This window comes from Callorhinus ursinus, unplaced genomic scaffold, assembly GCF_003265705.2.
Source record: "Callorhinus ursinus isolate GAN/ISIS: 27379988/994484 unplaced genomic scaffold, GSC_fseal_2.0 scaffold40, whole genome shotgun sequence".
In the NCBI taxonomy this organism is placed as follows: Eukaryota; Metazoa; Chordata; class Mammalia; order Carnivora; family Otariidae; genus Callorhinus; species Callorhinus ursinus.
In genome coordinates this window covers 3,039,807-3,062,417 of record NW_027397102.1, presented here as the reverse complement: position 1 = coordinate 3,062,417, position 22,611 = coordinate 3,039,807, and the positions used below count along the sequence as shown (strand labels likewise).

The following is a 22,611-nucleotide window of genomic DNA, read 5'->3' as shown; positions in this document are numbered from 1 at the left end:
TTAGGCAATTGTGTTCACTTGATACACTAGTGCTGAAATATATCTTTAGATACTGTTTTCCAATTATAAAAGATTTTATTTTTTGAATACCTTAAATCTGTTGGGAGGGATCTTTTTACTCTTCTGATTATTTTTATTTTTGTTTATTTTTGTTTCTTATTGAGAGAATCTTAAGTGCCATCTATAGTATTAGTTTAATACTCTACTGTTGGGATATAGTTAATACTAGTTAGGCCATATTACAGTAAATACAGCAGCAGATAAAATATGACTTTTTTTTTTTAAGATTTTATGTATTTATTTGACAGACTGCAAAAGAGGAAACACAAGCAGGGGGAGTGGGAGAGGGAGAAGCAGGCCACCTGCCGAGCAGGGAGCCCGGCATGGGGCTCAATCCCAGGACCCCGTGATCATGACCTGAGCCAAAGGCAGGCGCTTAACAACTGAGCCACCCAGGAGCCCAAAATACGACTATTACTATGAGGATATTGTTTTATCTTCCCACAAGAGCAGCACTTTAAAGAGTTAACTTATTTGCTTAAATGGATTACATAGTCAATTTGTAATTAACAGTTTAAATTTTATTATATACTAATTAAATGTTGTTTTTCCAAACATTTTTATAGGCCCTGACTTTGTTGTTTGTGATGAAGGTCATATTCTAAAAAATGAAGCATCTGCTGTTTCAAAAGCTATGAATTCTATACGGTCAAGGAGGAGGATTATTTTAACAGGAACACCACTTCAAAATAACCTAATTGAGTGTGAGTTAATATCTGCAATTATGCTGTAGAGTTGGCATTGCCTCAGATACATTTTTGCCACTTTGCCATTTGCCTTTCTTCTGTCTAATATAGTGTCTGACTATGATCTGCGTAGGTCCATCTTAGTCTGCTGTGAAAGAATACCATACATTTCAAGTGGAATGCTTTATAAATATGAATGGTAAACCACAGTCAACAGGTGTGCTATTTTGAGTGTTTAAATATAAACATAGAATTTGAAATTTAGAAAAATTATCAGAAGTCTTAATGATTGCTTTACAAATTCAGGAGCTATTCTAACGAAATATATCTAATTTGGGGGGAGGTACTATAGGAAATTGAAAAGAAATGGCACATGTGAATGTTTTAGGAATGTGACGATGGGATAAGGAGAGCTGTGTTGAATATATCAGCATAGAATTTGTTGAGACTGAGGACAGATGAGAATCCAGATAACTTGTGATTTTTTTCTCATTTTCATATGTGTGGTGATACTTAAGAGGGAACATGAGTTATTCAGCAAATAACAAATTGACATTTCCTATTATAATCCAATGTAATAGTTTTTTGTTATTTTTATTTCCATTCATTTAGTGTATAGTAACTTAGCTGTTTTTTATTATTTGTAAAACTGGTTATTATTTCACTATAACCTATATTTTATCTTTATTTTTATCTGTTGTAGTTACCCCTTTTTCTGTTACTCCATTTGTAGAAATGCTACTTCACATTGCAAAAACAATAAAATATTAGTTAGAAGAGTATTATGATACAGTGAAGAAAGCAAACCTATGGTGTTTGCCAATGAAATTCACATCCATAGAATTATACTCCCATGGAACTTTGCTTTCAATGACACTGCATGTAGAGTTCATTTCGAGTTCTTGATTGAACTGCATTTAATTCTCATTATTATTCATGACTTTTTAAGGACTGTCCTATAATGAGAATATGTTCTGTCTTACTGTTAAAATCCAAATACATATTCTTTAGAATTTTCTAAGTCCCTTGGCTCCTCTAAATATCAATTTTGATGTAATAACTACTAATAAAATTATATTGAAACAGTGGAAAAAATGCTGTTTCACATTGTGGTCCTATGTAGTATAGGGCAGCTTATAACTCTATTCTGGAACTAGATCAGTTAATATAAAGTTTGATATAGTGGTTTATTATCTGATTTTATTATTTTAATTCAGTATCTGTGTATTTTTCACAAGATACCCTTGCTGACCATAAAATCATGGTTAGAATTATAGAATACTTGTTTTATACTCCATGTCTGTTATAGAGAATAGTGAATTAGAATAAAATGTTCTTAGATGTTGTTTTTAAACGTTCATGTCTAGAATTTAGGGATGGTTTTTATTTGAATTTCTCATCTGGTTTAGGTAATCCAGTTCCAGATCAGACTTAAAACCAGTGTTTAGTCTATGCTCAGTTTGCTGTTCTTTCTTTGTAGCTAATTCTAATGCTTCCATGGCATGTGTTTTTGACACGAACATTTTATCAGAGAATTTTTCTGAGTCCCTTTTAGCTGTTATTATTATTAGTGAACTAATGTCTTCTCTCTTAGATCATTGCATGGTTAACTTTATCAAGGAAAATTTGCTGGGATCCATTAAAGAGTTCAGAAATCGATTTATAAATCCAATCCAAAATGGTCAGTGTGCAGATTCTACCATGGTAGATGTCAGAGTGATGAAGAAGCGTGCTCACATTCTCTATGAGATGTTAGCTGGATGTGTTCAGGTACAAATACATTCCATATAATAAAATATTGTTACTGTTATAATCCCAAAATGTTTTCTGAATTTAATTATTTTGTGTTTTCTTTCCCCCTTTTTAGTATATAGTTTTATAGTAAATCTTCTTGCATTGTCTCCAAAAGTTTTTGAAACTTTGAACTTTAAAAAAAAAGAGTTCCATTTATAGCATAATTGATTAATTCATTTGCCAAGTATGTAGCTTCATATTTTACTATGTTAATGTTTAGATTCCTCATCTTTAAGATAGGGAGTATGTAAAAGGAACATAGCTGTTATGATTAAGAAATTCCTATGTCCACCCTAATTTTATAGTAGAGTGGCCTGAACCTCACTTATTTGAAATAGCTGTAGGAAAGGCAATTATGAATTGTGGAGGAGCCATTTTTAATGTAATCCTGAAGAAACAGTTTTTTTACTTTGAAGTCATACACTAACCTGAATGGGTTAATAGTGTTTACATACAGATATTTAGTGAATCTGTATTAATCTGCACTTTTTCTTTAGACACTAGATATTAATTGTAGCTACAAAGATGTAACAAATAAACAAATGGGCTGTCCTTCTGGCTGGATATTCTGCCATCATATAAGGCAGTCATCCTTTTTGTTCAGGTTAGCCACAAGTACTAGCAAGTCCTCAGTTTCTGTATTGCTGCTACTACCTAGACGGTATTTTCCTGGTTTAGGTAGTCATTTGTACCTAGCACATTAGTGTTCTTTCTTTCTTGTTCCTTTAATTAAATGGTATCAAGAGTGCTTATACATGGCTTGCTTTCTCAACTGGGTAAACAGTTTCCCTAAAGCTATGTGTTATCCTCCGGCATAATGGCACATTTTACCTAAAGGACAAACCAGACTGCATCAGACATTGATTCATTGCTTTTAGTGTATGATTAAAGCAAGTCTTTTTTTCCTAACACTGCTTACTGTATCCCCTATACACTTTTTTTCTTTTTTTGTTTTTCTATATAGAGGAGACCATTTGGTAATAATGACTGCTTCAATTTAAAACCTGCCTGGTGTATTGCAGTATCCTTTTACCAGTGCATCATATTGTGTAGTCATATGAAATATATTAACTACAATCGTATAATGATGATTATGTGATTAAAGAGGCTAAATATGTTTAAGAAAATGTTTTCTTGTATGGTACTTATTTATTTATGTGTATCTTTTAGTTGCAAGCAATGATGATTCTTAGAGCAGTCAATTCCTGTCATATATTTAGGTTAACTAATTTCGTTCTCTTTCTTGTTAATTACAGAGGAAAGATTATACAGCATTAACAAAGTTCTTGCCCCCAAAACATGAGTATGTATTAGCTGTGAGAATGACTCCTATTCAGTGCAAGCTCTATCAGTACTACTTAGATCACTTAACAGGTAACAGATGCACTTATTGTTTTTATCTTCAAAAAACATTCTTTTTCTGATGAGTGTTGTTTTAGTAATTTTACCATGTAAGTTGTTCTTTTTCAATTGTGCATTTGAATAAAATGGATATGTTCGTTTTGTAAAAGCACAAAATAGTTCTAATTTAAAAACCACTAAATTGTCAAACTAAACTAGGAACAAACTGGTGAAAAAACATACACAGTTTTTTGGAATAATGCCCTTAATTTATAAAGAGCTTTTATTTCAGAAAAATTATTAGTGTAAATAAATCTGTAAAAGAAAATGTATAAAATTCCAGTGCATTACTTAAAAAATTGAACCACAATAATAAAAGGCATATAAATCAAATCCATGAAGTCATTTCTCATCAAATTGACAAAGGTTGAAGGAAAAGAAGCAAAATGCAAGGAAGGACATATATTATGCTCCCAAACTTATAGTAAAAATATACACAGATACCTAAAATACACCAAAATGCTAACAGAAATTGTTTTTTTGGGTGGATTCATTATGAGGATACACTTGATCTTAGCCAGAAGGCCGAGAAGCGATGCCGTTGTGAATAAAATAAATTATAAAAAATAATAGGGGGTGGAAGTGTGTACATGCATCTTAAAATGATACCTCATTTCATATCACTAGTTACAGTGATATGCCTTATAACAGCAGTGTATTTTAGAGAATGGAATAATGATGATGGTTCTCAAGAATGATTTTGCTTTGGGGAAAACAGAATTTGAATGTTAGTATTTTACAGAACTGCTTTTTTGCTATATTATAAACAGATTTTTACAGACTTTTAGAAGAAAATCACTTGTAACAAGGCACACATTTTCATTTTTATATCAGTCAGAAACTGTTAGATTTATTGTATTGTCGTGTTTGGATGACAAAAATTGGAGACATAATTAAGTAACCAAAGGTGGTCATCCCAATGAGAGAGCTACAGTGTAGTTAAAGAAGAAAAGGGATGTCCAGAGCTATCTTTCATTAATATCTGAGTAATAAAGGGTACTAAATTTGGTCATTTAATATTTTTTCCATTTAAAATTTTGTTTTAGAGAAAGTGCCAGCTACAGTGTTTTCAAGTATTAGAGAATCACTTGTCTTTAATAACCAATAGCAAAATGTTAATAGCTCATATAGATCTTAAAGTGTATACTTTTGAAGGCAATGCAATATTTAAGAACTAAGGGGGCCTCATTCATTGTGATTTTAAATGATAGCAAATATCTAAAGTACCAACTATTAAAAGCTTCTAAACTCTGTAAAGTATAATTGTTTTTTTAAGTTTTTATTTAAATTCTAGTTAGTTAAAATATAGTGGAATATATTCAGGAGTAGAATTTAGTGATTCATCACATACATATAACACCCAGTGCTCATCACTAGTGTTCTCCTTAAACAAACAAACAAGCAAAAAAAACAAGTGCTCTCCTTAATACCCTTCACGCATTTAGCTCATCCCCTGCCTATCTCCCCTCCAGCAACCCTCAGTTTCTTTTCTGTAGTCAAGAGTCTCTTATGGTTTGCCTCCCTCTATTTTTTTCTTTCCCTTCCCCTATGTTCATCTATTTTGTTTCTTAAGTTCCACATATGAGTGAAATCATAGTATTTGTCTTTCTCTAACTTATTTCACTGAGCACAATACACTCTAGCTTGATCCACATCCTTGCAGATGGTAAGATTTCATTCTTTGTTATGGCTGAGTAATATCTGTCATATATGTACACTACATCTTCTTTATCCATTCATCAGTTGATGGATGTTTGGGCTTTTTTCAAAATTTGGCTACTGTTGATAATGCTGCTGTAAAGATCGGGGTGCATGTGCCCCTTCAAGTCAGTATTTCTGTATCCTTTGGGTAAATACATAGTAATTTAATTGCTGTGTTATAGGGCAGTTCTATTTTTAACATTTTAAAGAACCTGCATACTGTTTCCCAGAGTGGCTGCACCAGTTTACATTCCCACCAGCAGTGTAAGAGGGTTCCCCTTTCTCTGCATCCTTGCCAACACCTGTTGTTTCCTGCATTGTTAATTTTAGCCATTCTGAGAGGTGTGAGGTGGAATTTCATCGTGGTTTTGATTTGTAATTCCCTGGTGATGAGTGATGTTGAACATCTTTTTATGTGTCTGTTAGCCATCTGTATATCTTCCATGGAAAAAAATGTCTACTAATGTCTTTTGCCCATTTCTTAACTCGATCATTTTTAGGGGGGGGTGTTGAGTTTGTTAAGTTCTTTATAGATTTTGGATGCTAACCCTTTATCAGATATGTCATGTGCAAACATTTTCTCCCATACCATAGGCTGCCTTTTAGTTTTGTTGATTGTTTCCTTTGCTGTACTGAAGCTTTTTATCTTTTTTTAAAGATTTATTTATTTATTTTTAACATAACAGAACGTTAACGGGGGGAGGAGCTGGGGGAGAGGAAGAGATAGAATCCCAAGCAGACTCCACACTGAGCATGGAGCCTAACATGGGGCTTGATCTCATGACCCTGAGATCATGACCTGAGCCAAAACCCAAGAGTTGGATGCTTAACCAACTGACCACCCACATGCCCCAAGAAGCTTTTTATTTTGACGAAGTCCCAATAGTTCATTTTTGCTTTTGTTTTCCTTGTCTCCAGAGACGTGTCTAGTAAGAAGTTGCTATAGCCAAGGTCAGAGAGGTTGCTGCCTGTGTTCTTCTCCAGGATTGTGATAGTTTCCTATCTCATATTTAGGTCTTTCATCCATTTTGAGTTTATTTTTGTGTATGGTGGGAAAAAAGTGGTCTACTTTCATTCTTCTGCATGTAGCTGTCCAGTTTTCCCAGTACCTTTTGTTGAAGAGACTGTCTTTTTTCCATTGGATATTCTTTTCTGCTTTGTCTAAGATTACTTGAACATATAGTTGTGGGTCCATTTGTAGGTTTTCTGTTCTGTTTCGTTGATCTTTGTGTCCTTTTTTATGCCATACCATACTGTCTTGATGGACTACAGCTTTGTCACATAGCTTGAAGTCCAGAATTGTGATGCCTCCAGCTTTTCTTTTCTTTTTCAGGATTGCTTTGACTATTCAGGGTCTTTTGTGGTTCCATACAAATTTTAGGATTGTTTCTTCTAGCTCTGTGAAAAATGCTAGTGGTATTGTGATAGGGATTGCATTGAAGGTGTAGATTGCTTTGGGTAGTATGGACATTTTAACAATGTTTGTTCTTCTAATCCATGAGAATGGAATGTTTTTCCATTCCTTTGTGTCTTCTATTTTTTTTTCATAAGTGTTTATAGTTTTCAGAGTACAAATCTTTTATCTCTTTGCTTAGGTTTATTCCTATATATCTGATGGTTTTTGCTGCAGTTGTAACTGGGATTGATTTCTTGATTTCTCTCTCTGCTGCTTCATTTTTGGTGTATAGAAATGCAAAGATTTCTGTATGTTGATTTTGTATCCTGTGACTTTGCTGAATTCATGTATTAATTGTACCAATTTTTTGGTGAAGTCTTTTGGGTTTTCTATATAGAATATGTCATCTTTGAATAGTGAAAATTTGACTTCTTGCCATTTTGGATGCCTTTTATTTCTTTTTGTTGTCTCATTGGGAGAATAGGACTTCCAGTAATATGTAAAATAATAATAGCATGCACATTCCTCTCTTGTTCCTGACCTTGGAGGAAAAGCTCTCAGTATTTCCCAGTTGAGAATGATATGACCTCTGGGTCTTTCCTACATGGCCTTTATGATGGTATGTTCTCTCTATCCCTACTTTGTTGAGGGTTTTTACAGGAATGGATGCTGTATTTTGTCAAATGCTTTTTGTGCCTCTGTTGAGAGGATCATATGGTTCCTATTCTTTCTTTTATTGTGGTGTATCACATTGATTAATTTGTGAATATTGAATCATCCTTGTAGCCCAGGAATAAATTCCTCTTGATATGGTGAATGATTCTTTCAATATATGTGTTGGATCCCATTTGCTAGTATTCTGTTCAGAATTTTTGCATCCATGTTCATCAGGGATATTGGCTTGTACTTGTTTTCTTTTTTGTTTTTTGTTTTTGTTTTTAGTGGTGTCTATATCTGGTTTTGGAAGCAAGGTAATGCTGGCCTCCTAGAATGATTTTGGAAGTTTTCCTTCCATTTCTATTTTTTGGATTAGTTTGAGAAGAATAGATATTAACTCTTCTTTAAATGTTTGGTAGAATTCCCTTGGGAAGCCATCTGATCCTGGACTTCTCTTTTTTTGGAGTTTTTTGGGGTTTTTTTTTTTTTTTTTTTTTTGATCACTGACTGAATTTCTTTGCTGTCTGTTGGTCTGTTCAAGTTTTCTATTTCTTCTGTTTCGGTTTTGGAAGTTTATATGCTCCTAGGAATTTATCCATTTCTTCCAGATTGCCTAATCTGCTGGCATATAATGTTTTTTAAAGATTTTATTTGTTTATTTAATTGACAGAGAGAGAGAGAGTGACAGCAAGAGAGGGAACACAAGCAGGGGGAGTGGGAGAGGGAGAAGCAGGCTTCTTGCCGAGTAGGGAGCTGGTTGTGGGGCTCAATCCCAGGACCCTGGGATCATGACCTGAGCCGAAGGCAGTCGCTTAACCAGCTTAGCCACCCAGGCGCCCCTGGCATATAATTTTTCATAGTATTCTCTTATAACTGTATTTTTGTAGTGGTGGTTGTGGTTTCTCCTCTCTCACTTGTGATTTTATTTTGGTCCTTTCTGTTTTCTTTTTGATAAGTCTGGCCTAGGGGTTTATCAATTTTACTAAAATTTTCAAAGAGCTCCTGGTTTCATTCATCTGTTCTTTTTTGTTTCTGTATCAATTATTTTTGCTCTAGTATTTACCGTTTCCCTTCTTCTGCTGGCTTTAGGCTTTACTTGCTATTTCTTTTCTAGCTCTTTTAGGTGTAAGGTTAGGTTTTATATTTGAGACTTTTCTTGCTTCTTGGGGCAGGCCTGTATTGCTGTATACTTCCCTTTTATGACTGTTCTTGCTGCATCCCAAAGGTTTTGGACCGTCATGTTTTCATTTTCATTTGCTTCCATGTATTTCTTTATTTCTTCTTTAATTTCCTGGTTCACCCATTCATTCTTTAGTAGCGTGTTCTTTAACTTCCATGTATTTATGTTCTTTCCAAAGTTTTTCTTGTGGTTGACTTCAAGTTTCATAGTACTGTGGTCAGAAAACACGTATGGTATGATCTAAATATTTTGTACTTGTTGAGGCCTGATTTGTGACCCAGTGTGTATTCTCTTCTGGAGAGTGTTTCGTGTGCACTGGGAAAGAATGTGTATTCTGCTTTAGGATGAAATGTTCTGAATACATCTGTTAAGTCCATTTGGTCTAGTGTGTCATTCCAAGCCATTGGTTCCTTGTTGATTTTCTGCTTAGATGATCTGTCCATTGCTGTTAGTGGGGTTTTAAAGTCCCCTACTATTATTCTATTGTTATAAATGATTTTCCTTGTTATTGATTTTTATATTTGGGTTCTCCCAAGTTGGGGGCATAAATATTTACAATTGTTACATCTCCTTGTTGGATAGACCCCTTTATCACCATATAGTGCCCTTCTTCATCTCTTATTACAGTCTTTGGTTTAAAATCTAGTTTGTCTTGTATAATTATTGCTACTCTGGCTTTCATTTGACATACATTTGCATGGTAAGTATTTTTCTGTCCCCTCACTTTCAATCTGCAGGTGTCTTTAGGTCTAAAATGAGTCTCTTGTAGGCAGCATGTAGATGGGTCTTTTTTTTTTAAATCCATTTTGACATCCTATGTCTTTTGATTGGAGCATTTAGTACATTTACATTCACAGTGATTTGATAGATATGAATGTAGTGCCATTGTATTAAATGTAACATTGATATTTCTGGAGATTTTCTCTGTTTCTGGAGATTTTCTCTGTTCCTTTGTAGTCTTTGTTGCTTTTGGTCTTTCTTTCCCACTCAGAGTTCCCCTTTAATATTTCTTGAAGGGCTGGTTTAGTGGTCACAAACTCCTTTAATTTTGTTTGTCTGGGAAACCCTTTATCTCACCTTCTATTCTGAATGACAGCCTTGCTGTGTCAGTTATTCTTGGTTGCATGTATTTCCTATTCAGCATGTTGAATATATCATGCCGCTCTCTTCTGGCCTGTGAAGTTTCTGTGGTTAGATGTGCTGCTAACCTTATTTGTCTTCCCTTGTACATTAGGGATTTCTTTTTCTTTAAAGATTTATTTATTTGCGAGAGAAAGAGCAGGGGTAGGAGGGGCAGAGGGAGAGGGAGAGAGAGAATCTCAAGCAGACTCTCTGCTGAAGTGCAGAGCCAGACACGGGGTTCAATCCCTATTGAGATCATGAACTGAACCGAAATCAAGAGTAGCCACCCAGACGTTCCAGGGATTTATTTTCCATTGCTGTTTTTAGGATTCTGTCCTTATGGCTGTATTTTATTTTGCAAATTTTACTATGATATCTCTTGGTGTTGCCCTGCTTTTTTTGATTTTGATGGGAGTTCTCTGTGCCTCCTGGATTTGGATGTCTGTTTCCTTCCCCAGATGAGGGAAGTTTTCAGCTATAGTTTCCTCAAAGAAACCTTCTGCTCCCTTTTCCCTCTCTACTTATGGGACTCCTATGATACAAATGTTATGCTTTATGGAGTCGCTCATTTCTCTACTGTACATTCGTGATCTAGCATTTTTCTTTCCCTCTTCAGCTTCATTATTTCATAATTTTATCTTCAATATGACTTACTCATTATTCTTCTTCCATCTTTGTGGTCATTACATACAGTCGGTTTTGCATCTTGGTTATAGTAGTTTTTATTTTGGCATGACTAGTTTGTAGGTCTTTATTTCTGCGCCAGGGGACTCCCTAGTGTCTTCTTTGCTTTTCTTAAGCCCAGCTAGTAATTGTTGTTTTAAATTCTGGTTCAGGCATATTATTTATATCTGGTTTGATTAGATCCCTGCCTGTGACCTCTTCTTGTTCTTTGTTTTGGGACAAATTCCTCCATCTTGTTATTTTGTCTAGGTCTCTGTCTTCTCCTGTGTCTTATGAAAGCCTGTTATATTTTCTGCCCCTGAGAGTAATGGTTGTATTAAGAAGAGGTCATATACTGTCCGGGGCCTGGTGCTTCAGAAAGTGTTTCTGGTGTGTGCTGTGAGCACTCTGCTGTTGTGGTTTCGCAGCTCTTTCCTTCAGGTTAGTCCTCTGCAGAGTTTCTCCTTGCCTACAGCGTGGAATGTTTGCTCCTTTTCCAGTGTGTGGTGAGTTTTAAGTAGGTGTTTTTGGTCCCCTTGTTAAAACAGGCTGATCCTATTTCCCCTAGAGCTGAAGCTTTGCAGCTTTGTGTGGCTAGTAGACTTGGTACATGTGGAGGGTTTGTGCTGGTCTTCTGGTGGGAGGGGTGTGGCGCTCCTGCTCTGAGTATTAGCTATACTTGTCCTAGCAAAAAAAAGAAAAAAAGAAAGAAAAAAAGAAAACACCTGCAGAGCCCAGGGGGCTGGGGTTTGGTGTAAGCAACTCAAGGCTCCACTGTGGGCACTGTATTTCTCACTGCAATCTGTCTGTTCTTATGGGCAGGGGTAAAAATGTTAGCCATCTCTTTCATCCCAGAGAGGGAAGTTTGCACCTGCCAATGTTCAGAAAGCCCTCGTAGAAGAGCGAACAGTCTCCCCTCGTTTGTCCCATGCATTCCTCAGATATATGTCTTCACCCTGTCTCTGTCTGAGCGTCTGCCCAGCCAGTGGTGCCGTGCTCCTGTGTTTTTATCAGAGGCACACAGACTGGGTTTCAGAACTCTAAATTTTAGGTACCCTGCGATGCATGGACCTGCACTGATCCTCTGGGGGAGGGTCTTGTCACACTGTGGCTGGTGCTGGTTTGGCCCAGAAGGGTAGTTGCAGGAATGCACAGGGGCTTGGAGTTTACCATAAAGCACAAGAAGCTGACATGCAGGTTAGCTGCCCTAAGCAGGTGTCTCCTATGCTAAAGAATGGGGCAGCTCAGTGGCACTTGCCTGCTCTTTTGTTCCCATAAAGGCAGTGCCATTCTCCCAAATGCTCTCCATGAAAGGGAATTGTCTCTCCTAGTGCAACCCAGGGGATCCTCAGATCATGCTTTCTGCTCCCCAGCTTCTGCCTTTCTTCTCCACAGGAGCACCTCTTCGCCAGCCAGGTTCAATCCCACTGATGACATGGGACTTCCTTTTTTTTATTTTTAAAATTTTTAAAAATATTTTATTTATTTATTTGACAGAGAGAGACACAGCAGGAGAGGGAACACAAGTAGGGGGAGTGGGAGAGGGAGAAGCAGGCTTCCCGCGGAGCAGGGAGCCTAATGCCGGGCTCCATCCCAGGACCCTGGGATCATGACCTGAGCCGAAGGCAGATGCTTAACGACTGAGCCACCCAGGCGCCCCATGGCACGGACTTCTAAAACCAGACTTTGTGCTCCACTGTTTGTAAATACATGTGATAATTAGCCCCTCTCACTTTCCCCATCAGTGGTGTAGGGGAAGTGTTTTTCTTATCTCTCTGTCTCTCTGTCTCTGTCTCTCTCTTTCTGTCTCTCTCTTTTCCTAATCTGGGCTTCCTCTCCTCTGCCTCACCAGCAGTTCTTTTCTTCTCCAAATTACGTCTCCTCACCTCCTAACTTCCATGATGTGGCTGGCCTCTTTTCTCCCTCTAGTTGTGCAGTTTGTTCTATCAGTCCTCAGATTGATTTCCTGGGTGTTCAGAATGATTTGATATTTATCTAGCTGTGTTCGTTGGAGGGGGCAAGCATAGGTTCCCCTATTACTCTGCCTCTTAACTCTTTCTGAAAAGTATGTTTGTTAAATTATCATCTGATGTCATGAATCTTTCATTTGTGAAAATGTTTGGGGTTCCACCCAACTAAATGTGATGTTTTATTTTCCTTAAAGTAGCATAACCTGAGTTAATATTCCCTTTGAATAAAAACCTACATGAAAGGCCAAATGGGTTATATTAAAGGCTACTCTATCTTGATTCTCACTACCAACCATCACAGTATTTCTCCTGAAATCTCACCCACGTATTTCGCTTGAACTTAAAATGTTTAGTGTTTTTCTGTCACATGTTCCAAAATTTCTTTTGTTTTTATATTTGACTTTCTAGATTCTATTTGGTTTTAAGAAGTTCACTTAAATTTTGCTTTTTATACTAGGAACAGTTTTGTGTTAATATTAATAGTAATAATCTGTAATATTTTAATATTTATAGAATTAAAGTAATAAGAAACTGAGTTTTCTTGAATTTTAAAGAAATTAAAGTCCTTAATTTTCCTTTGTTCCCCTTTTTCAGTATAATCCTGCAGTATTCCTTTTACCATCGGTTATCAGTTTATATTTACATGTAAGCCTCTGCCTTCAGTAAACACTTCATGTTTTAAAATATGGATACTTAATTTTTTAAAGTTTTTATTTAAATTCCAGTTAGTTACTGTATAGGGTAATATTATTTTCAATACACTATAGTGTACAATATAGTGATTCAACACTTCCATACAATACCCGGAGCTCATCACACATGCACTCCTTAATCTCCATAAACTATTTTAGACATCCCCCCTCTGCCTCCCCCCTGGTAATCATCAGTTTGTTACTTAATTTTTTAATCAGTAAATGTTAGCCTGATTTTAAGCATAAGTCAATATTAAAATCCATATAGTGTTTTAAGGCATGCAGAAAGGGAACACATGAAAAGACAACCCACAGAATGGGAGAAAATTTTTTGACATCCTGTATCTGAGAAGGGATTAATAACCAGAATATATAAAGAACTCCTATAACTCAACGACAATAAAACTCAGCACAATTGGAAAATGAGTGAAGGACTTCAATAGACATTTCTCCAAAGAATATATACAAATGGCCAATAAGCACATGAAAAGATGTTCTGCATCATCACTGGTTATTATAGAAATGCCAATAGCAAAACACAAGATATCACTTAATACCTGATAAGATGCATATTACCAAAAAAAAAAAAAAAGAACAGGTGTTGTCAAGAAAGTGGAGAAATTATAACCCTGGTGCATTGCTGGTGACAGTGTAAAATGGTGTAGCTGCTATGGGAAAAGCAGTGCTGCCATTCCTCAAAGAGTTAAACATAGAATTATTTCCATAATGATCCAGTGTATGATCCAGCAATTCCACTTCTAGGTATATACACCAAATAATTGAAAGCAGGAACTTAAACAGATACTTGCACGCTCTTGTTTACACAGCAGTAGTGTTCATAATAGCCAAAAAGGTGGAAGCAATCCCAGTGTCCACTGACAGATGAATAGAGAAAGGCAATTTGATATATATATATATAAATATATATATATTTATCATATATAAATCATATAAATGTTATATTTATCATATATAAATATGATATATACATAATACACATACATACATACACACATACACATACATACATACATACCATGGGATATTATTTAGTCTTAAAAAGAAAGGAAATGCTGACACTTTACAATATTAATGAATCCCAAAGCTGTCACGATAAGTGAAATAAGCCAGACACAAAATGACGAATACTGTTTCATTCCACTTAGAGGTACCTAGAGTAGTCACAGATTCATAGAGGCAGAAAGTAGTAGTTACCAAGGTTTGGGGGAGGGGAAAATACAGAGTTATTTTTAATATGTACAGAGTTTCTTTCTAGGATCATGAAAAAGTTTTAGGAATGGAGTGTTGATGGTTGCACAACATCGTGATTGTACTCAATGCCACTGAATTGTACTCATAAATAGAGAACATTCATATGCATGTGTCCAAGTGCCACCCTTTAGACATTGATTAAGTGGATCTGGAGTAGGGCTCAGGGACCTGTGTTTTATAAGCCCTACAGGTGATTTTGGTGTACCTGCAGCATGAGAACCACTGCTCTAGATGATGCTCAACATAATTGGAAATGTAACTCAAAACCACAGTGGGATACCTTTTGTTACTCACTAGGATGGCTATAATCCAAGAAATAGAAAAATAGTAAGTGGTGAGGATGTGGAGGAATTGGAACCCTGTGTTTTGTTGGTTTCAAATGTCAAATGGTGTAACTTATGTGGAGCTCAGTTTGGCAATCAAAGGTTCAGTATAGAGTTACCATATAACCCAGCAATTATACTTCTGAATGTATACTCAATAGAAAGGAAAACACTTGTACATCCAAAGATTTGTACACCAATGTTCATAGCATCATTGTTCATAAGAGTTCAAAGCTAGAAACAACCTATATGCCCATCAACTGGTGAAGGGTTAAACAGATTTGATACATGCATATCATAGAACATTATTAAGTAATGAAAAGGAAGAAAATGCTGATACATGCTACAACACAACTCAACCTTGAAAACATATGCTAAGTGAAAGAAGCTAGTCACAAATGACCAGATGTATGATTCCATTTATATGAAATGTCTAGAGTAGGCAGATCTGTAGAGACAAAGTAGATTAGTGGTTTCCTAGGGTTGTAGGAGAAATAAAGAAATTGGGGGGTGTTGGCTTAGGGGTATAGGGTTTTTTTTGGGGGTGATAAAAATGTTTTAAAAACTAGATTTTGGTGATGGTTGCTCAGCTCTGTGAATACACTAGTGAATTGTAAATGGTAAATTGTGAACTATATCTGAATAAAACTTAAAAAAAAACTCAGTGGCTTACTTTTTTATCTACAGAAGTTTTATTTAGTTATCTTCCAGCTAATTGCTCATTCTTTATGATTTCCTGTGTCTTGCATGTACTTTCTAGATTATCTTTAACATTTCTTTAAACGTAGTAAACAGTTATAGTCTATGTCTGATTATTCCAGTTTTTGAAATCTTTATAGATTTGTTTCATCTCTAATTTCTGTCAATTTTTCAGGCATGCTGCCTTGTTTCCATGTGTGTTTAAGTACTTTTGACCACAAGTTCCTAATATCCTTTGGAGTGTTAATATGGGGTAATTTTTTGAGTCCTAGGCTAACATTTGGTTACTCCAGAAAGGATTTGCTGTTGTTTCTGTCAGGGGTCTGGGGATATTTTTAGTCTCAGATCCCTTGATATTAAAATTTGTGCTTGAAGCACTCTTAACTTTTAAGTTAGTGGGAATTTGGGCAAATGATGGGCTATTTGATGATATGAACTGGGGGCTCTCCAGTACTTAAAGTATTATTCCTTTGTTTCTTTTACTTTCTGCATAAATAAAATAAGCATACTCCAAAGAATGTTAACCAATTTCAGTGGTCTTTGCATGATAGTTCACGGGTGGTAATTTTTATGTGAGCTTCCTATAGTGTGTGACTAATCAGAAGGTGGTATGACTACAAGATTTAGATTTAGACTTGAACAGATAAAACAGCATATGTTTAGATTGTCAAAACTGAGCCATCTGCTTAAAGTCAGCTTTATGGGACATGCATTGATGTATTGAGGCAGTGAAATAACTAATATCAATGAGATACTCTTTTTCACTTACTGTTCATTATAAGTAGAATTCTTCTGGGCACCTCCTAGTAGTTGTGTTAGTGCTTGGGTTTTAGGCTTTCCTTAGTCTTTGTTATGTTTAAAAGTGGCCTTGAGTCCTGCAAGTTAACTGAAGGAGCATTGGAGGAAAGGAAAACAGATTTCTGAAATAGTACAAAGGAATTATTTGATTAGTAAGGATTTTGTGATAAAACGGTGTGGAAATCCTAGAAGGTGTTTCCATATTCTTAGTGGCTAAACTACTCCCAAGTTCTTTAGATCAACCCTTTTTATTCATTTATGTGGAAAATTCTTTGAAATAATTTTCAGGACTTGGGGAAACTCTATAAAATTTATTGATATAGCCCATGGTGTTTTATTATGATCATCTCCAGTTCCCTGTTTATTATAACTGTATTGATCATCAGAATACTCCAGTGAGACTGGTTTATTTTAATAGTGTAATTGTAATGTGTAAGAGGTCAAAAGGGAAATTGAATAATAAAAAGCTTTTAGTATTGTATTTTTGGAAAGTTTGCTTTAGCTCTACTGTCTTGAATAACCTTGAAGGGCACTTAAGGCAGTGTGGTAGGCTGAACAATGGCCACCTGGAGATGTTAGATGTTACCTAGGTCCTGGAACCTGTGTTACTTTATAAGAAAAGGGGATTTTTTTTAGAGGTGATTAAACTAAGGATCTTGAGATGAGGAGATTGTCCTGGATTGTCCAGATGGCTCCTAATTCCATTTGCAGGTATCTTTACAGGAGAGAGCCTGAGGGAGATTTGATATACACAGAAGAGGAGGAATTGTGACGATAGAGGCAGAGATTGTTGTAGCTGCAAGTCAGGGAATGCCAGCAGCCACCACGTGCCTCAGGAGGCAAGGAATAAATTCTCTCCTGGAGCTTCCAGAGGGAATGTGGATGGCCCTATGGACACTTTGATTTTGGCTCAGTAGGATAGATTTTGGACTTCTGATCTCCCAAACTGTGAAGGATTATATTTCTGTGGTCTTAAGATTTTGGGTTTGTGGTGATTTGCTATGGCAGCCCTAGCAAACTAATTGAAGCAGTGAGTTTTCCCAACCATTCTTTATGACTTGTACCCTAGTTTGCGGCGCAACAAGCACCTGAGAACCTTCTTAGAAAGTTTATATTTCTGTGCCTCATCACATATCTAGGAAATCAGAATTTATAGGAATGGGATCCAAGTGTGTGTATAACACATTGCCCAGGTGATTCTGATGTGCGCCAAGTTTGATAAACATTTCACTAGGATGCTGTATTGATTTCCTCTTGCTGCTGTAGAAAATTACCACAAATTTGATGGCTTAGAACAAGTTTATTCTCTTACAGTTCTGGGGGTTGAGGGTCCAAGGTTAGTGTTACTGGGCTAAAGTCAGGGCTGGTTTCTTCTGGCTGCTCTAGGGAGGGAAAATATTTCCTTGTCTTTTTCAGCTTCTGGTGGCTGTCTGTATTCTCCATATTGAACGTGTGTCACTCCAGTTGTGCATATGTCATCACATCACCTTCTACTCTCACTTCTGGATCCCTTTTACAGGGATTATTGTGGTTGCATTGGATCCTCCTGGATAAACTAGGATGGTCTTCTTCAATTTCAGGTCCTTTTCTTGATTGCATCTGCACATTTTCTTTTTCCATATAGAATAACTCATGGGTGGATTGGAGTGTAGATATATTTGGCAGATGTATATAGGATTGGAATGTAGATATATTTGGGAGACCATTATTGAGTTTACCACAGACCCCATGATAACATCTCATGTAAAAACTGTAGGTGTAAATAAGGTTCAATAACAGTTTGTCATGATTGATTAATCATGTATTCACCTAACCTTTTTTGGTATATTTTCCGAATAAAGTGATTTGGAGTCAAAAACATTTTTTTTGAAAAGATAGAATGATTCAGTAATAATTATCAATACTCTTGAGTAGAGAACATTTTTCTGTGGATATTTATTTGGCTAGTTTATTAACATATCCTTTTTATGTGGTTCCCATTTCCCACAGAGAATATCAACTCTAACATAAATCAATGGTGTAGGTAGAAGAAACTTTTTTTCCTTTTCAGGTAGAATTTTTTTCCCTTTAAAAATGTCCTCCCTTTTCCTATCTTAGCTAGTTAGGCCTAAAAGTCTTAGGAAGTTTTTCCATAATAGAAGATATTTATGATATATGCAAGAGTAGTTTTTGCCCCCACAAAACAAGAATTGGCTTTTAGTCTTTCTTGGAGTATAAAATGATAAAGTATAGATTACCTTTTTTAAAAAAAAATCTCTCTTTACATTAATTTTTTTTTTAAGAGAGAGAACGTGAGTGGTGGGGGGAGGAGAGCAGAGGGAGAGGGAAAGATAATCTTGAGCAGATTCCATGCCCAGCATGGAGCCTGATGCAGGGCTTGCTCTTAAGACCCTGAGATCATGACCTAAGCTAAAATCAAGAGTCAGACACTTAACCGACTGAACCATCCAGGTGCCCCTCCTTTACATTAATTTTAACTCATAAGGTGTTCAGTGATAGAACAGCTGGGTAGAAGATCAACAAGGAAATAAAAGACTTGGAAAACACTATAAACCAACCAGACTTAACAGACCTCTAAAAGAACACTCCATCGAGCTGCAGCAGAATACATATTCCTCTCAAGTGCATGTGGAATATTCTTCAAGATAGACCATATTTTAGATTATAAAACAAGTTTCAATTAACATAAAAGGATAAAAATCACACAAAATGTTTTCTTTAACCATATGGGAATGAAATTACAAACCAGTAACAGAAGGAAAGTTAGAACATTCACAAATGTATATAAATAACAGACTTCCAAATAGCCAGTAGATAAAAGAAGAAATCACAAGGAAAATTAAAAAATATTTAGACATGGATGAAAACAACACAAGGTACTAAAATATGGGATGCAGATAAAGCATGCTTAAAGAGGGAAAATTATAACTGTAAATGCCTATAATTTAAAAAGAAGAAAGATCTCAAGTTTATAGTCTAACCTCTTACCTTAAGCAACTAAAGTTAGGGCAAACTAAACCCAAAGCAAGTACAAAGAAAGAATAAGGACTGGAGCAGAAATAAATATAAAGGAGGAAAAAACACAGAAAATCACTGAAACTGAAATTTGCTTTTTTGAAAAGATCAATTGATACCTTTTTAGCTGTACTTGCAAAGTAATAGAGGAGACACGACTAAAATCAGGAATGTGAAAGAACATCACTACTGATATTGCAGAAATAAATTATAAAGGAATGCTATGAGCAGTTGTATATCAAGAAATTAGATTCTTCATTTTCATAGCAATGATTCCTATTATACACGGTGGAAATACCTCTTAAAAGGCAAAATAATCACTACCAGATTTTCATGCATTTTTATTAGTGTTTCATATCATTAAATTTTCTCTTGCCATGAGTAGAGGCAAGACTTACTAGTTATTGGTGAATTTACATCTTTTAAAACTGTGGACAGAAAAATATGTTATTGCTTAAATGCTGCTTTTTTTGTTTAACCAGTTTTGTTTTGCATCTTACCTCCTTGATATGTGTCATATAAATGAAATGTGTATTCATTTCATTTTCATTTTGCTTCTATAGAAAAAACTTAATTTTGTTGAAATTACTCTGAGCAGAAGAAATTAATGTTTTCAACGTGAAAAACAGTTTTTAGGAGTACATTTTTTTGTTTAAGAAGAGTTGGAATTTATAAAAGATGGGATACAGAGAGGCTTTATCTAAAACAAGAGCTTTTAAGTTTTCATTTAAATTCCAGTTAGAGGCGCCTAGGTGGCCCAGTTGGTTAAGTGTCCAAGTCTTGGTTTCGGCCCAGGTCGTGATTTCAAGCCCCACCTTGGGCTCCTCACTTGGTGCAGAGGCTGCTTAAGACTCTCTTTGTCCCCCTCCCCCAATAGAATAAAATTAAAAATCCCAGTTAGTTAACATACAGTGTAAATTTAGTTTCAGGTGTACAGTATAATGATTCAACACTTTTGTACATCACCCTGTGCTCATCATGGCAAGTGCACTCCTTAATTCCCATCACCTCTTTAACCCATCCCCTCACCCACCTCCCCTCTGCTAACCCTCAATTTTAAAAGAGGAGTTTGTAATCCAGGGTCTACAGATGGAATTATGGGGGGTATGTGAACCTGAATAAGAAAAAAATCACATTAATTTTTACTAACCTCTGATGAAAATTAGCATTTTTTCCAGTTATAATGTGGGCAATAAACTATAGTAGTATTAGTGATAACTGTGACTTTGTTACCAATAGAAATCAAATATTTCTATTATTGTTACTGATATCTCAAAATTATTTACCTTTATCAGGACTTCAGAATTTCAGATAATTCTTAGACTTGCTGCTATATTTTGTTATTTAATGCATTAACAAAGTACACATATTACTGTATCATAACGATGTTTAATATTTTGATAATTTATATGTAATGGGTTTCTTTTGTTTTCCTATTTTACGTTTCAAAACATTATTCAAAGAAAGATGTCTATAAACTTCTCTATACTGCCACAAGAGTCCATGGCACAGAATAAAGTTAAAATCCCTAATTTAGAAAAGCATGTTGGTTGACATAGAGAATTCTTTTTTTTCCTAAGTTTTTATTTAAAATCCAGTTAGTTAACATACAGTGTAATTAGTTTTAGATGTACAGTTTGGTGATTCAGTACTTCATACAACTCCCAGTACTCATCCCAAGTGTACTCCTTAATCCCCATCACGTATTTAACCCATCCCTCCACCCACCTCTCCTGACACAGAGAATTCTTGTCTTAACATTAACTACTTTTTTTGATCAGGTGTAGGTAATAGCAGTGAAGGTGGAAGAGGAAAGGCAGGTGCAAAACTTTTCCAAGATTTTCAGATGTTAAGTAGAATCTGGACTCATCCTTGGTGTTTGCAGCTGGACTACATTAGCAAAGAAAATAAGGTAAATCAGGTAACCTAAAATCGATTAAAACATATCTGTTGGAAGCAGAATAACTTCAGGAAAAAGGTTGATCTATATAGACTTACTGTATATTGGAATTTTCCTTTGCTTTGTAGTACAGTAATTCAACCTATTTTGTTTCTAGTTAATTTCTATATGTTAGAATGCATTATGATTATGGAAGGAGTATTAAATGTTATTCTTAACATCTGTATAACCATGGTAAAATGACAAAAATTTAAAAAGTAACATTGGGTCAGTAGTATTAACTAAACAATAGACTTTATTATTTTTTTAAATTTAATTTTATTTTATTATGTTAGTCACCATACAATACATCATTAGTTTTTGATGTAGTGATCCATGATTCAGTGTTTTCGTATAACACCCAGTGCTCCATGCAGTATGTGCTCTCCTTAATACTCATCACTGGGCTAGCCCATACAATAGACTTTAATTGGATTTCATCAGTTTTTGTACTTATGTCCTTTTTCTTTTCCATGATTCGATCCAAGGTTTCACATTGCATTTAGTAACCATATCTGTGATATCTCCTTTCCTTTTTTAATCTATGGTAGTTCTTTCAGTTCTTTTTTTATCCCATGACAATTAACTTATCCTCAGGTAAAGTAAACATCATTACAATTTTCAGTATAAGTTGAAGTAAACTATTAAAACATTCATCATTTTTTTTTCCTCTAGGGATACTTTGATGAAGACAGTATGGATGAATTTATAGCTTCAGATTCCGATGAAACCTCCATGAGTTTAAGCTCCGATGATTATACAAAGTAAATTGAATAATTTTTGTGTCCTGTGTTGACATATTTAAAATCCCTAATTGCTGATTGTTCTCTCATAATTGGCATTTGTATCTTTTCTGTGCTTTCCTAACACTTTGAATTTGTTCCTTTTATAGAAAGAAGAAAACGAAGGGGAAAAAAGGGAAGAAAGATAGTAGCTCAAGTGGAAGTGGCAGTGACAATGATGTTGAAGTGATTAAGGTCTGGAATTCAAGATCTCGAGGAGGTGGTGAAGGAAATGTGGATGAAACAGGAAGCAATCCCTCAGTTTCATTAAAGCTGGAAGAAAGTGAGTCTAATGAATGTTGCCTTTATAATGGAACACTGATTTAGAAATTATCATGTCCATGCTTTTTTTCAATAATTAATTTATCCTTACTATTTCTCTCAAAGGAATATCTTTCCTAGATGCTTTTAGTAAGCATCTTGGATAATCAGGTCACATAATGACAAATACCTGGTGAATG

At 35.4% G+C, this 22,611-nt stretch overlaps 1 protein-coding gene across 9 annotated transcripts in view; it reads left to right on the top strand.

Moving 5' to 3' along the window:
• Positions 1 to 22,611, top strand: part of ATRX (ATRX chromatin remodeler) — a 297,464-nt gene that overhangs the window by 195,689 nt on the left and 79,164 nt on the right. For all 9 annotated transcript variants that reach the window (XM_025883129.2, XM_073880898.1, XM_073880897.1 and 6 more), the window contains 6 exons: positions 627 to 764; positions 2,341 to 2,516; positions 3,797 to 3,914; positions 21,211 to 21,341; positions 22,044 to 22,132; positions 22,261 to 22,433. In XM_025883129.2, coding sequence (XP_025738914.1) covers positions 627 to 764; positions 2,341 to 2,516; positions 3,797 to 3,914; positions 21,211 to 21,341; positions 22,044 to 22,132; positions 22,261 to 22,433 — 825 coding nt within the window. The remainder of the gene's footprint in view (positions 1 to 626; positions 765 to 2,340; positions 2,517 to 3,796; positions 3,915 to 21,210; positions 21,342 to 22,043; positions 22,133 to 22,260; positions 22,434 to 22,611) is intronic.